Source organism: Oryzias latipes, chromosome 14, assembly GCF_053564925.1.
Source record: "Oryzias latipes strain Hd-rR chromosome 14, Olatipes_Hd-rR_3.1".
NCBI classification, from domain to species: Eukaryota; Metazoa; Chordata; class Actinopteri; order Beloniformes; family Adrianichthyidae; genus Oryzias; species Oryzias latipes.
In genome coordinates this window covers 18,622,468-18,637,896 of record NC_136250.1, presented here as the reverse complement: position 1 = coordinate 18,637,896, position 15,429 = coordinate 18,622,468, and the positions used below count along the sequence as shown (strand labels likewise).

Below are 15,429 nucleotides of genomic sequence, written 5' to 3'. Positions count from 1 at the left end.
AGAGCAGAGCAGGGAGCATATGGCCTCCCGATTGTATCACCTAAGTCACAGCTACAAGCTTTTTTGAAACATTTTTTTCATCTGCTCCCGATTTACATAAATTAACAAGTACTCAGAAATGCAGTTTTAAGCTCAGTTTTCTTTATGCATGCCTTGTATCATGAGAAAAATGCTACAAGAACATGTTAAAAACATCAACAACACAATTTTCTTTGGAGTGGCTCTTTAAGAGGTTCTGCAAAAATCAAAACACAGATACTGTTTTTTTTTTTTTTTTTTTTTGGTTTAACTTAGAGTATTTCCAAGAATATTCAGGAAAATCTTGGATAAAAGGAGATGTTCACATGTTCAGACTGCCGTTTCATCTTCATTTACTTGTTTGTATTGTTAATAATATTAATTTTTGTTTTTGAAAAACAGTAAACACATCTAAAAGCAATATTACCAGCCTATTTTAACCTATTACATATGTAAGATATAATAAGAATACAATCATAACATGTACAAGATTTTTCGAATCCAGGCTTGAAAATGTTGATTGGGAGGACAGTTGTCTATTATTTCTACTATGTTGTTTGCAGCAATAGAAATTGTTACCTGATGTTTAATATAAAAACAGAACAACAATATTTCTAAATTACTTTATACAAGCAACAAGAAAATCACTTTCAATAACTTAGTGTGGCTATTAAATGAGGCAAATTATTGCTACAATTTCATATCCTGTGATCTAAACTCAAGTTGAATACAAAAGTATTAATTTGTCAAAAATAATTACCATAACATTTCATGTTGTTGCGGTTTTATAAGTACCAGTAAATAACTTTTGAAAAGTTAGTCCAAAAAGTTTTAAAACAGAAAATGTAACTGTGAATGTTAAATTCACATAGTGCCCGCATGTGTGCGATAATAGAATGAAGTGGCTTCCACACTGGTGCATGCTTCCCTCTCTTTAACATAAAACATTAAATAAACCTTTAATCATGTTCTAAGTGTCAGCAACATTGTTGATGTTATAGAGGCATCCATCAGTCTGCCATCAAAGGACAAGCAAAGACTGAAACAAATTTTAATTATCCCGGGCTGAGATGGGCCTCTCCACAGTTCTGTTCGCTCTCCACGCTTGTCCAGTCACATAACTCACGACTCATTATAAACGACAAGGTGATATCTGCTTACGAAGCAAAGGAACACAAATTGAAATATCTTCTGTCTCCCGTGTGTCTTTTTTTTTCTTCCAGAAACTGCTTAGTGCTTTTTTCCCATTAGATCAATTTAATTTGCTCTGCCAACCTGATGTTGCAGCATATTTTATTTGTGAAAATTGTTGCCAGGAAAAAATAAATCAAAGAGCAGAGTTGTTTATATGACATTGCTTTGCAGGTTTACAACAAATGAGTGCTAAGAACTAATTACAGAAACATTTGTGGGACCGCAGTGTAGTATATAGTATATATCCTAAGATATGAGTTTAAAAAGTTAGTTAGTTAAAGTACTCTTCAGTTACTTCAGTTTTGCTGGTAAAAACAGAAATACTCTCAAAGCTGACAAAATGGGGAACCTATTTTATTTGTTTATATTTTGACAGCTCATAACACCCTAAATGCATTCCCACTAGTGCGCTCATGACGAAATTTTCTGAAAAACATTTAAAAAAGCATATCTTTTGCAGCTTTGTTTCTTGGTAAGTATTTTTTGCATTTTGTAATGTTTACTTCTACAACAGACTTTGTTTTTTTTATGTCTTATTTTTACATTTTTATTTTGTGTTTTATATCTGAATGTTGTGTCTAATACATTTAATTTCACAAGTTTCAAACCGTTTTAGTATTGCTTTTTAATGAGTACTTTAATACCTTTATTTACATAAAACATCAGTACAAAATCAAATGGAAAAACATCTGTAAGCTCTTGTGTGCTGCACATCTTCATTATATATTTTATGGATCCAGCTGTCTCAATCTATGTAGACAAGGCGCTTTCTTGGGTTTCTGCAATTTTTTTCCACTAAATTTTAATGTTTAAATAAGGGTGTCCGTATCACAAAAGATTTTTATTTTTTAATCTCAGGTAAAATTAAATAAATAAATATTTTGTCCCATGATGACAAAATGACGATGTCTCCGATTTTGATTGCTCTAATATTCACTTCACTGTTCAGAGCTCCCATCCTCCAGGTTATTATTGAGACTTAATGATGCGTCTTGCTAATTAAGTCATATCTTGCTCTCAAAAGGGGTTACTTCTGGCTCCAGTCAAAGGACGCATCAGCACTACACCAAATTTAAAGCTTGGGCTTAAACCTGCAAATCAGCAGGTGATGTTACAATGACTGCATCTGTGGTAATACATTTTCACACTTGAAAACAGGAGATTTTCTCAAGAACGTGAGCTGAAATCTTTTCTGGACATTATCTGCAGATGCCCAGAAATGTGTGTCAGATTGTGAGATTATCGGTCAAACTGGAATACACAGGATTAAATAAAATGTCAACAGAGGAGGTATCTAAGAACAATATGGCGCTTAATGACTGTTGTTTCATAGTACACTGTATGAATCCGAATTTGTAATGTAAAATTGATTATTTACAAGACATTTTTGCTATCCACAGTATCTCTAGCTGCATGGACCCGTGCCTATCAATATGCAACCTGACTGTGATGATATTCATACATGGCATGGGGTGAACAGATTTTATCTGACATTAGTAGCCTGATCTTTACAGTCTTTACATTTACCAACTCACCATAGCGTCTCAGTAATGTGGTGGAATGAATGTTTTGTCCACTAGCTTCCACCAGCAGCTAAAATCGATGGGGCATGTAATTGGTGGCTGCTTTGTGTTATTGCTAAGATAAACAGACATTGTTAGCAGCATGGGAGATCAATGTCATGCACAAAGCAAGTGAGGGAGAGGGGAAGAAATAATGGACCATCATGTTCACTTGATGAAGTGGCAGCCATTTTTTTTACATGCTCTTGTAACTGTCACACATTTGTCATGATGCTTGATCACATCTAATGATTTACTTTTCAGATGCTTTAATCTTTCCAATGGCAAATGGAATTCGGTCCTGAAAAGATTTGGTTGGATGAGAATGTGAAAGTTTTAAATGGAAAACGCTTGTACACATCATTGGCTGTATCATCATGAATTGTCGAACGGCTATAGTAATTAAAATAAAACAAATTGCAAAGCAGTGAAGAGTCAATCTTATGGAAAAAAGCGTAATGTAAGTAATTAATCATTGTCATACCTGTTATTGTTGTTGCATCTCCTTTCTACTCATGCTTGATTGTATCTACAATAACAATGAACCCCTGCTCTTGTGTATCTGCAAATTAAGCTATCATCCTGCCAGTTGTACAAAAAAAAACTTATTTTGAGCAGGATTTTTTCTGTGTTTTGACCAACACAACTTTCAATGTCTTCGTTAGTACTGTATTTTCCGCACTACAAGTCACACTTAAAAATTAAAAAATTAAAATAAAAAACGACAGTCCCCCTTAAGATCCCAGCAAACAGCACTCCCATCATTTCCCAGCTCAGTTATGGTGGAGTGTCCGGCCGGAAACTGGAAGCAATATGTTCAAATCCAGGCTGAGTTGTACTGCTGGCTCTATTAATGGTACCCATTGCTTCCCTGCTTGATACTCAGCATTAAGTTTTTGGATATGGGGGTTAAACCACCAAATGGTTACCGAGTGTGGCTGTGTCAATGCTCCCGCAGGGGACAGTTCACACCTAAGTGACAGTTAATGGGACTTTAACTTTAACAAGGTTGAGAGTTACAGGTATTGTGAATATGCAAACTCTTCATACATGGTTTATGTGGAGTATGTTAAAGTTCTAGAGTTACTGTGAATTCAGTTAATAGGTCTGACAGAGGGACTTATGTATGACTCTTTGTGTGCCTTATATATGGAAAATGTTTACAAGTAGACCATTCATTTTGTGTGGGTTATAATGTGGAAATATGGTACTTATCAAGTTAGTTTTTAAGTCAAACTATTGTTAAAACTAAAAAACCCAAACTTTTACAAGTTAACAGACATATATCCTCTAGGTCAGCTCACAGCAATCCAAAGATCTTAATTTAAACCCAACTATACTTATTTTCTTTGTTCTTGAAGATAGTGTTTTACTGTTTTTCCAGTAACCCAGTCAGGTGTGAGAAGTCAGAGAATTTACAAAGGCTGGAACTCCCCACAAATCAGTTACACCTTTGGAAACCCCTTGGAAGAAGAGATGAAACATGTAGAAGAGAAACAGTTGCCCTTAGTTTAATGTCTTTTGAAGTTTCTGTGAAGTTTGCTCACCTTGATAATGAAGCAGGAGGAATCCTGAGTTGAGTCGTTGGTCACTACGGAGACGGATTGAGATCTGGTTGCTCCAGCTGCGCAGGATGAGGCCCCTCATTAGGACTGATTCATTGGCGAGGATGAAAGGTTCTTGACCCCCTGTGTCCTCAACAGTCACCTGCTCTCCCTCCAACACGCTCACATTAAGGACCTAAAACAGAGTCAACGTAGAGATTAGCCTATTTCTTTTTAGCATGGTTTTATCACTAATTGACTTTTGCTGCTTGAAGCATCTAACCAAGTATCAAAGCCATAACAAGTGCATGTTTGGCACAATTTTAGCAGAAGTATTCCCCCTAATGTTTTTCTCATCATCATGAGTTTTACAACTCAAACACTGACCACAAAAAAGCTGTTCTCCCACATACATGTGAAGGAAAACAGAAGCTCCAGCCATCACTGACAAGTTTAACTGCAGCATTCTTGTGTTTACAGCAAAACTTTATTCTATTAATGTTGCAGAAAAACTGGGTCACCTGCTGTGGTGCTTTGCCCACTTGTGTACCAGCACAATTACAGGAAGATTTATTTGGTTTAGTTATTTCTTTGTTAGCTTGCCGCTGGATGACACGTGTGTTTCTGAGTAATTATGGTGTGTTACACAAATGATTCCTCCTCTTTCTGTGTTCACATTGTGCCTGTTAGCAACTCTGTCAACAGTGCTTTATTTTTCTCAACAGGTTGAACGACATCTGCAGCTAAATCTGGCAAAGGAATCTCAGGAGTACTGTGTGTGGTTTTAGCTGTCTGGATAATGGAATACTGACACACTTTGCAACTACATCTGATTGATTCTCTGGAGAACTTTAAAGTAGGACTGCTAATCCAACAGCAGGTCATGATTATTATTCTGTTTGAAAAAGGAAAATGCTTTCACCTTGACTTTATAAGGTTAACCTAAATGCAGCGTTTGGGATTTGATGACATTTACTAATGTAATCCAGCTTTGTTTTTATCAAATATAAATTTTGCATCTTTCTTTGATTTTGTGTTTCTTTTTTTGTCACAGAATGTATGTATGCCAAAAATATATATATTTTGTATTTTAATTGGCAAGTTTTTACTAGCAGATCAATGGGCTATTTAAATTGAGTTCTGACTGACAATTATTGAGAATTTAATAAATACAAGAAAAAACAACTGTGAGCTAATTTTAATTAGATTTTTTTTTGCACCCTTATAGAAAAAATCATTTTACCAAAAAAATCACTACAAGAACTTCAACAGTGAGTATTCTTTCAAATAAAAAATAGAACTATAGTGTAGATCTTAGTACAGCATTTGCAGGTCACCTAAAAAGTTGGGTTAACTTATGCATGAAGTCTGCCTAGCAACAAAAATATTTTTTACATTTTAGCTCAAAGGTGAAGCCAATTTTACAAGTGGTTTCTTTCCTTTTGGGCCATATCAAGATATATATATGTTTGAAATAGTCCATCATAACCCATAATATTAAAAAAGACATTGAAACATATTTTGAATCTGATTATTTATTTTAGATACTGCAAAGAAGAAAAGGCACACATTTCCTGAACCCACACACCAGCATATAAAGTTTTGTTTAACCACAGAGGAAGTGCTAACAAGGTTAAATAGTTAGAAATACCAACATGACATTTGTGCTGAATATTTAAGATGGCTTTAATAATAGGAAAGAACTTCCTAATAGCTTAAAAATAAGAGTGTGTGCAGCACCCATAGCACTCGCCTGACATCATGCACTTTGTAACTTCACTTCTTTTTGGTGGCAGAAGCATCTGCCACAGCAGCTCTTGACTATTGTTCTGCTTGACAAAGGAAATGCTTTCAAGTTGATTCAGTGTAATGAACCTGACTTTGGCATTTGGGTTTAATAGGCTTTCATTGAAAGTCATCTGGCCACGGCTCTTATCAAATCAAATCACCTTATTACATTCAAAATCCTCCCTTGCATCGTTTTACAATGTTAACTTTCATTTTGTGAATAATCTATGTTTTTATAAGTTTATGCAGTCCTTTTTTTAGCAAACAGCTAAAACCCAATTATGCAAACCATTTGCATAAACAGTTAGTAGAATCTAAGGACTTCTTTAAACACATAAAATGCATCTTAAGTGTCTGCAGCTTTTGAACTGCAACATTTAAGCAGATGGGAAACAGGCCTGTTCTGAGAGGCAGGTGTGTGCCACAAAGCAAATAAAAAATAAAAAGCTTGCCCTCCATAGGCTGGTGTACGTGTGAAGGAGTGTTGGGGTATTAGCCTGGAAAAGCTTGGATGGTGGGCGGGATGAGCCCTATTCACAATGTTGGCAGCCAAGTGAATTTGGTCATGTTGACTAACCATCACTCAGTTAAATGGGAGCTGTCAGGGAGAGCAGTGAGGCTAATGGACAATGTGAGGCTGAGCTTGGAGGTGACTTCTGGAAGGATGCATGAGATTAGCGCTTTTGATTGATCTGATTCTAACTTTTAAAAATCTTTTTATACTTGAACACAAAGCCACTCCTGCGGTTTTGTCACAAAGTGACATGAGAGAAAGCAGTCAAATCCATAGGTAATAATGTATATATTCTAACTTTCAGAAATAATCCCCATGTTATTTATAAGATTCAGCAACATAATGAATAATAAATGAAAGCTGCATGACTTAAGAATCCCAGATTCCCATTCCTCAAGGGCAACAGCAATGACACAGCCTGAGGCACTTTATTTTCCCTTTTTTCTCAGAGTTAATATAGAGAACTTGAACATTTTGTAAATCCAGTTACATCAGCTCGACTTAGAACTTCATAATCCTTCCCATTGAACAGAGCAGTAATTATCTATCATACTTCACATTCATAGTCATTCATTTAAGGAATAAGAGTTAAGGGCAGGTCATTTGCAATTGCAATTTAATCTTCTAGAATTTAATCCTAATTTTAGAAACTGAGTGTCCTGAATAAAAACTATAACATGTGCTTTTTTAATTCATTTATTTTTAACCCGTTCCACCCTGAAAGTTTATTTGATTGACCAGTTGAGAAAATGTGACGATCGGCACTTTCTGCCGTCCGGCTAGTTTTGATAATCACTAAGATTACTATGGAACTTCACATTGCATTACATTAGCCCTGCACTAAATGTAATGTGGAATCTCTTGATTTGTATAACTTGTTTTTACTCATCATGTGGAGTATACCAATTAAACAAAATATCCAAAAGGCTTTCAGGCTTTTAGTTATTTGCTTTAAAAGAAAAATAGCTGTGTCATCTTGCAGCACGCATCCTCTTTTGTGTAATGAACTAGCAGTCAGGGCTTGATGCTGATCTGACATAACTCCTATTATTTGATGGAAAGTCAGTTGCATTCTCGTGATAACCATTTAGGCAGACTTAGACAGTCTTTTATTCCAACTATTTAAACCTAAAGGGTCTAAATAATGCAAAATTTACTTTTTGAGCTTTTAAGTGTATTATAATGTTAATTCCTCTAAATGAACACCCCTAAAGTAGTATTTTGATCCATTCACACATCTCTGAGTATTCCTATGAAAACCTACGCTCTGAGCTACAACCCCTCCCACTCCACAGAAACAAGCGGGTTCTCACACTGTGAAGTAGACCAGTGAGAACAGCCCCTTCCAGGAAGAGTCTGCGCTGCCAGCACCTCCCCCGGGCTAGCACAAATACACTCTTTTCTCAGCGGAGCTAGTGGTGATCAGCTAAACGCTTTCCTTTTGTATGCACAGTATAAAATCCGCATTTGCAAAAGTTTGGACGCTGAAACCATGGGGTCTACTTTCATGAGGGGCTTTATTCTGTATATAAAATGTTTCCAACAGACGCTTTAAAAGCAAAAGAAAATTGGTTTCCAAACAAAATCAGACCGATTGTACCTTAAATACAAACTAAAAAAAAGGAACTTGTGATGCTTGAGCTTTACTGGTTTCCAAAAGAGAAAAACTGTGTTGCATTTGTAATTTAATTTATCATGGGGTTAGAAACCATTTTATAGTAATGATATGTTCCTACCAATTTACATTCATCTTTTGACTGTTGTTGTTTTTGCTTTATTGAATTTAAAGTTTTATCAAATGTTTATATATCTTTCATCTCATGCACCTTGTGTTCCTTGTGTTCTGCGCTTGTTGATTAAAGGTGCTCTCGAAATTAAGTAAAAGATTGATTCGGTCGGTCGATCGATTGATTGAGTAATTGATTGATTGAGTGATCCTTATAGGCAGACATTTAGTATCTCTATCAGGAACTGACGGTGTAGGACCCAAAATGCAGGAGACCATGCTAAATCTTAAACATTAAATAAACTTTGACATGACAAAGGTACAGAAATAATTCAAATGCAAGCTGGAGATAGAGTGGCAAAGCAGACATCCTGACAAAGAAAAACTGAAAACTGGAGACTTATTTACTAAGGGTCATTAAAAGAAAAACCAGACAGTTGGATGATCATCAATCTAAACTTGGTATAACTTACCGGGGGTAAACTTGAAAACACAATGTAACAAAAACTAAGAAAATTTCCCAAAAAATCCAAAGTGCATAATCCTCACAATCACTTTCCATAATGTTGGACAACAGTAATCAATCATTAAGTTTAGCAGAAAATAATGTTATATCCAATTTTTATATAAATATTGTAAATTAACATTAAATTTATTTTTAATTTTACTCTGTGTATTTTTTAAAGAAAAAAATCATGACAAAATGACCCCTTTGGTAAAACAAATTGTGGCAAAACGGATTACACATCTGTAAATAAAAATAAAAAAGCAACGGCCTTAACAGACAACAGTAATTTAATGAGAAAATCTCTTTTGGCTGTGTGACTTCATAGATCAATGATTGAAATCCTACTGGTCATGTTTTGGCTTCAGTTGCTGCCAAGACATGAGGCTTGGAAACTTAAAAATCCCCAGATTTGACAACACACTACAATCTGAAATCTGACAAATTTTCTCTCAAATTATTGGCCATGCAGAAAAAAACTCTCTTAATATTATAAATTCCCCCAATTTTTTAATTGGGCCCCTTTAATTTTTAATCTGGTTAAATAATTGCTTCAGTTCTCTCCACTGCACATTTATACATTTATTTCAGTTTTAAAAAGTATTAAACATCTAAGTATTGCACTTAAGTCTGAGTAAACGAGTGATATAAATAATGATGAGATTCCCTTTGCTCTGACTTTTTATGCATTTATTCACTTTAATGCTGTTATCTTTTTGGATTCTTACTCTTTTATTCTTTGATTTGTTTCTGTATTTATTATTTTACCTTGCTCAGTAGCATCTGCTGAGAGGGGGTCCTTCAACCCTTTCAAACCTCTGGTGCCAGAACATGAATATGAATTAAGGTCAGGCAGATTGAAAGTTTTAAATGATGTAATTCTTTCAAAATGTGTGCTAAAGTCGTTTTTTTTTTTGCAGCCTCTATGCTTGCAGTAAATCTTACTGAGGTCTTGAACATCCTTTCATACTGATTTAGGTTTTTTGAATGGTGTACAATGGAACATTTTTACATTATTACCAAGCAACATGTAATACTTAAAGAGGATCCTACATTTAGTGAGCTCCATCAGATTGCAGATTTGTGACCATGTGGTTTACATATAGCAGTGAGGCTTATGAGGGATGGGTGAACAGATAGTGGACAGTGAACATTTGGGCTGATAGATAGTTCAGCACCGGAGGGCTCAATCATCTGTCATCCACCATGGGACCCGTCAGTGCAGCCAGCAACAGCTGTCCTGCCTCAATTATGAATCATTGGCCTTGTCAGGAGACCTCAGACTACCTTATCTTCACCAGTGCTGCTGCCAAATGCCCAGAGGGGCTTTTTCACAATGCAAAAAAAAAAAAGTCTCTGCTACACAGACACACAGGTGTGCATGTACAGTGGAATGTAACTGCACAGCCATGCATGTTGTTCTGGCCTGTTATGAAAGCAGACTTATTTTAAATCCAAAAGCTGGAACCTCTGCCTCAGCATAATCATTTGGGGGACTGAGGTTTTGGCTGAACAAGCAAACTCATGCACCAACCATAACTTTATCAAAAGATCTGTGCAGTTTCAGTTGGGAGGCCTCAGTTGAGGAAAAAGAAAGCATTCTCTGAAAAAGCTAACCTAAAAACCTCCACACAATACAAGAAACTCAGAGCACTTACACACCTTACAAGTGTTCCCTTTTTCACAGCAACTCTTGCAATAACTAATCAAAATGAGAGGACCAGAGAAGGTCATCTCTTTCCTCAAGCCACTGCCTTTTCAATCAAGCTACTGTAATGAACACCCTTCAAGGCTGGAGCACAACTGACAGACGCACAACTACACATTGAATGCAAACAATGAAAGAAAAAATCTCAAATATTGTTTCTAAGGACCGCAGTATTAGATGGAATGAGCGGTGTTATCCATGACCTTTTTAGAACAGAGAGTTCTTGTGAGCTGCATTGCCGAACAATGTCAGGGAACAGTGAGGAGAGATAAAGATCCGTCCCATCACAAGGGTACCCCACTTAATCTGTGACCACAGTAACCCCTAGTGTCGCTGCAAGTCCCACACGAGAGATGAACCAATAATTTCCTTCAAGCAATTAGCACTAACTGTCCACCGTTGAATACATAATGACATCAAAGTTTCTCCTGAGGCTCGGAAATATAAAATCTGTCAAGAAAGGCCAAATTTCTGCACCTGGCAAGTCATCTTTATTTGCTTATGTTTTTGTTTATCATACTGGTACTATGCACAAGATGAGTGGGGCGTCCACGGAGAATGACTCTGACTGATGTTTATTGCTGAAAACATCTGGTGGTGCTCTAAAATGAACATTTACATTGACTCACAGGAGCTATTGCAAAGGCAGAAATGAACCATGCGTAATCAAAATGACACAGTAACACAATACATGGAAAATAAATGACCCAGCTGTTGGGGGCAATGAATCAACTTCCACTGGACTCAACAGATGCGGTGTCATCATTACTGTGATAAAACCCACTAGATTGCACTGTGCAACATACTGGTAATGTGCCCTCCTCATAGTCACTCTATCTCCAGCTTGCATTTGAGTAATCTCTGTACACCAGATCGAGGTGCTGTTTTTGTGTCTTTCCTAATACATTCATAAAAACGGGAAGAAAAAACCAGTACTTACAGGATTCATTACGGGAGAAATGTTATCTTGCTTGAACATTCACCTCTATATATATAACCGCCAAGGCCATATTCTGTTCTCCCATGCCTCGAAACAATGGATTTTAACCAATCGGCAAAAGCTCGAACGTTAATAGGAACACACAGGAGCCAGAAGGTGAGCACAATGCTCACTTGCTTCTTGTCACTTACATCCCCTCTGAGTGAAGGACCAGCCTAATTTCCTGAGACCACTAAGCTTAAGCACCTTGTAGTGATCTCCAGTTTTGTTTCCTCCAGAGACGAGATTCTTGCTATCAGATAAATCAAGCCTACTTTGTGTGGTTCCTCCTGGGCCCGACAGCTATATTTCTTTGTTGTAGTCTGCATTTCTGCATAGATTTAAATTCATATGTTCCCCGTAACTCCTCATATTTTCCAGCCTTTTTTTTTTTTTTTTTGCATCCATCATTATGATTCTGGAAGACCTGGAGAGCACTTAGCCTTCCACCAGGCAGATTTCTTTTTCTATGACAGCGAGCTGGATGGAGGAGCAATTAGCGTCACCTGAAAGCATTCCTCTCAGGATAGCTGGGGTCCATGAAAACTCATCTCGGCAAAGCCAGACACCCTAAAGAGCTCATCACAATCAGACTGGCCATCTTTATGTCCTGGTTTACTCGCCCAAAGCGCAAAATAATGAAAGTTTCCTTTTGCCTCATTTCAAGTTGATTAAAGGCAGCAAACCTACACTGGTTTTCATTACTCACTGTGGCCTGTGTGCCACATATGGCATTGTTTGTGCCGCGAACAATTTGGGTCACTGAGCATTTAGACGAATACCGTATAATAAAGAAGAACTTTGCTTTTACAAAAATGTCAATCTCTGCTTTTTTTGGAATTACGACACTTCCTTGTAGCCATTTCATCTGATCGAAGCCACAACTGCTGCTAGACACCAACAAAACAAATTTAATTCCTTCGCTCATCAGAAACCCTCAGCCAGGGTCAGTGCCTTGAGCATTTTGCTTCTTTTGTAAGAAATACTGGAATTAAAATTAGAGTGCAAGGATCAATGCAGCAATTGAGGCAGCACTGAGAGGGGCCTATTTGCCAAGTATTGGTGCCGCTTATTAACATGACTATTGATTGGAGTCAGAGGAGCGTGGTCAGAAAGGCAGCATCAAATACCAATCGTTAACCCTCAAGTCAGGATTAGCTGTAAACACTTGGCATGCTCTGTAACGTCTCAATCCTTAGAGGAGCATTTCATTGATGATCCTCCTCCAAAAGGTCTCACGTTAGGTGTAATTCATTTGCACTTCAAGCCTTGAGCTCATTATAGATTCTTACATTTCATTTGCTTTGTTTTGAATTATGGGAAACAAAAATCCTTTGACAAAGTTTGAAAAGCTTGAAAGCAATATTCTTTTACACTCATTTCTTGGTATAATTGGCAAACCAAAACAAACTTGTAATTGGTGTCACAGTTTCGTATTTTTTTTTATGTTTAAACTTTATACTGAAATTTGTAAACTAGTATTTTAGTGCTATTACTCTGCGTGTATTTTAAATCTGATATCACAATAAATTAGGGCTGTGTCACACAGACAATACATACATTTTGCACATTTGCCATGTATTAAATTTTGGTCTTTCCTGATACATGCGTGATATACATAAATTATAGGTGTTTCTGACCTTCGTCATTTGTCAATATGCACAGATGTCTGTTAAAGGTTCAACCGATGGGTCTTTACATGAATTTGGTTTTAAGCTGTTATGTAGTTTATACACAATTATTAAGGTAAAACTATACAACTGTACAGGATTTTTGCGAGATGCATATGGAAATTTTTGGCTTTCCACGACCGTTCCACGTATGTCTAACACACATTTCACGCGTGTACCACCAATGTATAACGTTTATATTGCGTTTATGCCACACATATCATGTTCATATTAAGTACCTGACACATAATTCACTAATGAATTGCACATAAACATGTGTGGTTTGTTTCTTCGTTGATTAACGTGTTCTTTGCGTGGTTCATTCATACTTCTGTGGTTTTAACGTGGTTCATTCGTGATACATCTGTGAAAATTTCATGTAAAGGCCGCAACTTTTCTCACTTTTTCTAATTATAGTTATGCATGACCAATTTTTATCCATGCAATATGGGCAGAATGTACTTAGTGGCTGTGTGAAAAAGCCTTTAGAATAAAAGAAATGAAGCACATAAGCACAAAAATAAGGGAAAAAGCTTGAATTTAGTTAATTTAGTAAATGCAAGTGGTGAGTCTTTTAATGCCTACCTCAGGGCACATATATAATGTAAATAATGCTTTATCATTTTCAATTAAAACCAATTTTTATTGAGACAAAAAAATGAGGACAGCAGTCAGAAAAAATATTAGACATTTCTTAAAGAAGCAATAACATAGGATTTTAGGCATGTAACCCTTACCTTGCAGACCTTTACACCTGGGACCTACTCATAATGCACCAAGTGCTCCATGGGAGAGTAAATTTGACCCCAGACTCTGGTTTGTTGATGTCATCACTCCCATTTTGGTTTCGGTCACATAAGGGCTTTCCTGCTTGCAGGCAGAGGTTTGCCATGATTGCTTTATGAGTTACATTTTTGAGTATTTCTCCTTTTGAATAGCTGTCAGTCAGCGCAGTTTTTACAGAACCATTGTTACCCCTGACTCTATTTGTCAGATTTTTTGAAAGAAAATTATTTTAATAATACAGAGCTAGAGGAGATTACCAAGGTTTTGATGTTTAGCACAGAAACATTTAAAATGGGAACATAAGGTTTTTCATCTCAAAAAGCAGTTTGAATCTGTGTCACTTTTGTCCCATCAGATTGTACTTAACATTCACTTTAATTGTTTTTTTTATATTTCGGATCTAAATTGATACATAATGGGTATTGTACTTTCAAAATCAAATAATCACAATGTACTTTTTCAATTAAGAAGTATTAAAGACTGCATGATCGGGCTGATCAGTGAGCTTGTGCAATGCACGTGCACTCTTTGGAAGTGCACGTGCATCACAACGGCTCATTAATTCAAACCAAGCGCCTTTCTGACAGTTTGATTGACGTTGATTTTTAAAGGAAAAATATTTAGAAATGCAAAAATGACTTAATTTCTAATGAAAATTGTTCTCCTTCATAAGAAAAATGCCACACGCCCATGTCAAAAACTCAAAAAACATTATTTTCGTCGGAGGGGGACTTTATATTGTCTCTTAAGTGTGTTTAAGGCTGTTAAAGAAGGATACCACATAGAAGGGATGTGGTAAAACAAGAAAGACACAAGAATTCTCCAAAGACTATTATTCCATGGTCTGGAGCTAAAGTTAAGAATCTGCTGGACTTGAGGTATATAGGCCATCAACATATATGTATTAATGTTTGATGACATAGACACAACGTCACTGATCTGGCAGCTGACAAAAAAAAAACACCTGTGTAGAGTTTCTTTGAATGACAAGGTACAGAGGGAATGCCTGTTATGGATGCCTGCATCTATACTGTTATTTTTGTTCCCATTCTTGATAAAGAGAATACAGGCAAACAGGATTTCACACTGACATCCTTCACAGGGCATGAGCTAACATTCACAGATTCACACCTTTACTTACAATTCCAGTGTTTTGGTCAAGCTGTATGTTTTTAGAATATATGTTAATACTTTTTATTTGAATTTGACTTGTATCAGATACTATTTTAAGAGGACTGGAACCTTGAACTGACCCATATGCAGTCACACAGCTTTCTGTATGCTCAAAGTAACACACACATGCACAAGACTAAATATATCTATAGATGGAGAACTGTGCTGGTATTTTTAACTTTTTGTGCTGAGCAAATAAAATGAGCCCGGAAAAATTTTACCTGCAACCACCTGCAATACTTAGTTTCTGGTTTCCCTGAGG

General features: G+C 36.4%; 1 protein-coding gene across 2 annotated transcripts in view; it reads right to left on the bottom strand.

The window, feature by feature from the left end:
* LOC101155374 (seizure protein 6 homolog) overlaps nucleotides 1–15,429 on the bottom strand; it is a 105,839-nt gene that overhangs the window by 26,417 nt on the left and 63,993 nt on the right. For both annotated transcript variants that reach the window (XM_004076560.5, XM_078931313.1), the window contains exon 4: nucleotides 4,322–4,514. In XM_004076560.5, the coding sequence (XP_004076608.1) occupies nucleotides 4,322–4,514 (193 nt within the window). The remainder of the gene's footprint in view (nucleotides 1–4,321; nucleotides 4,515–15,429) is intronic.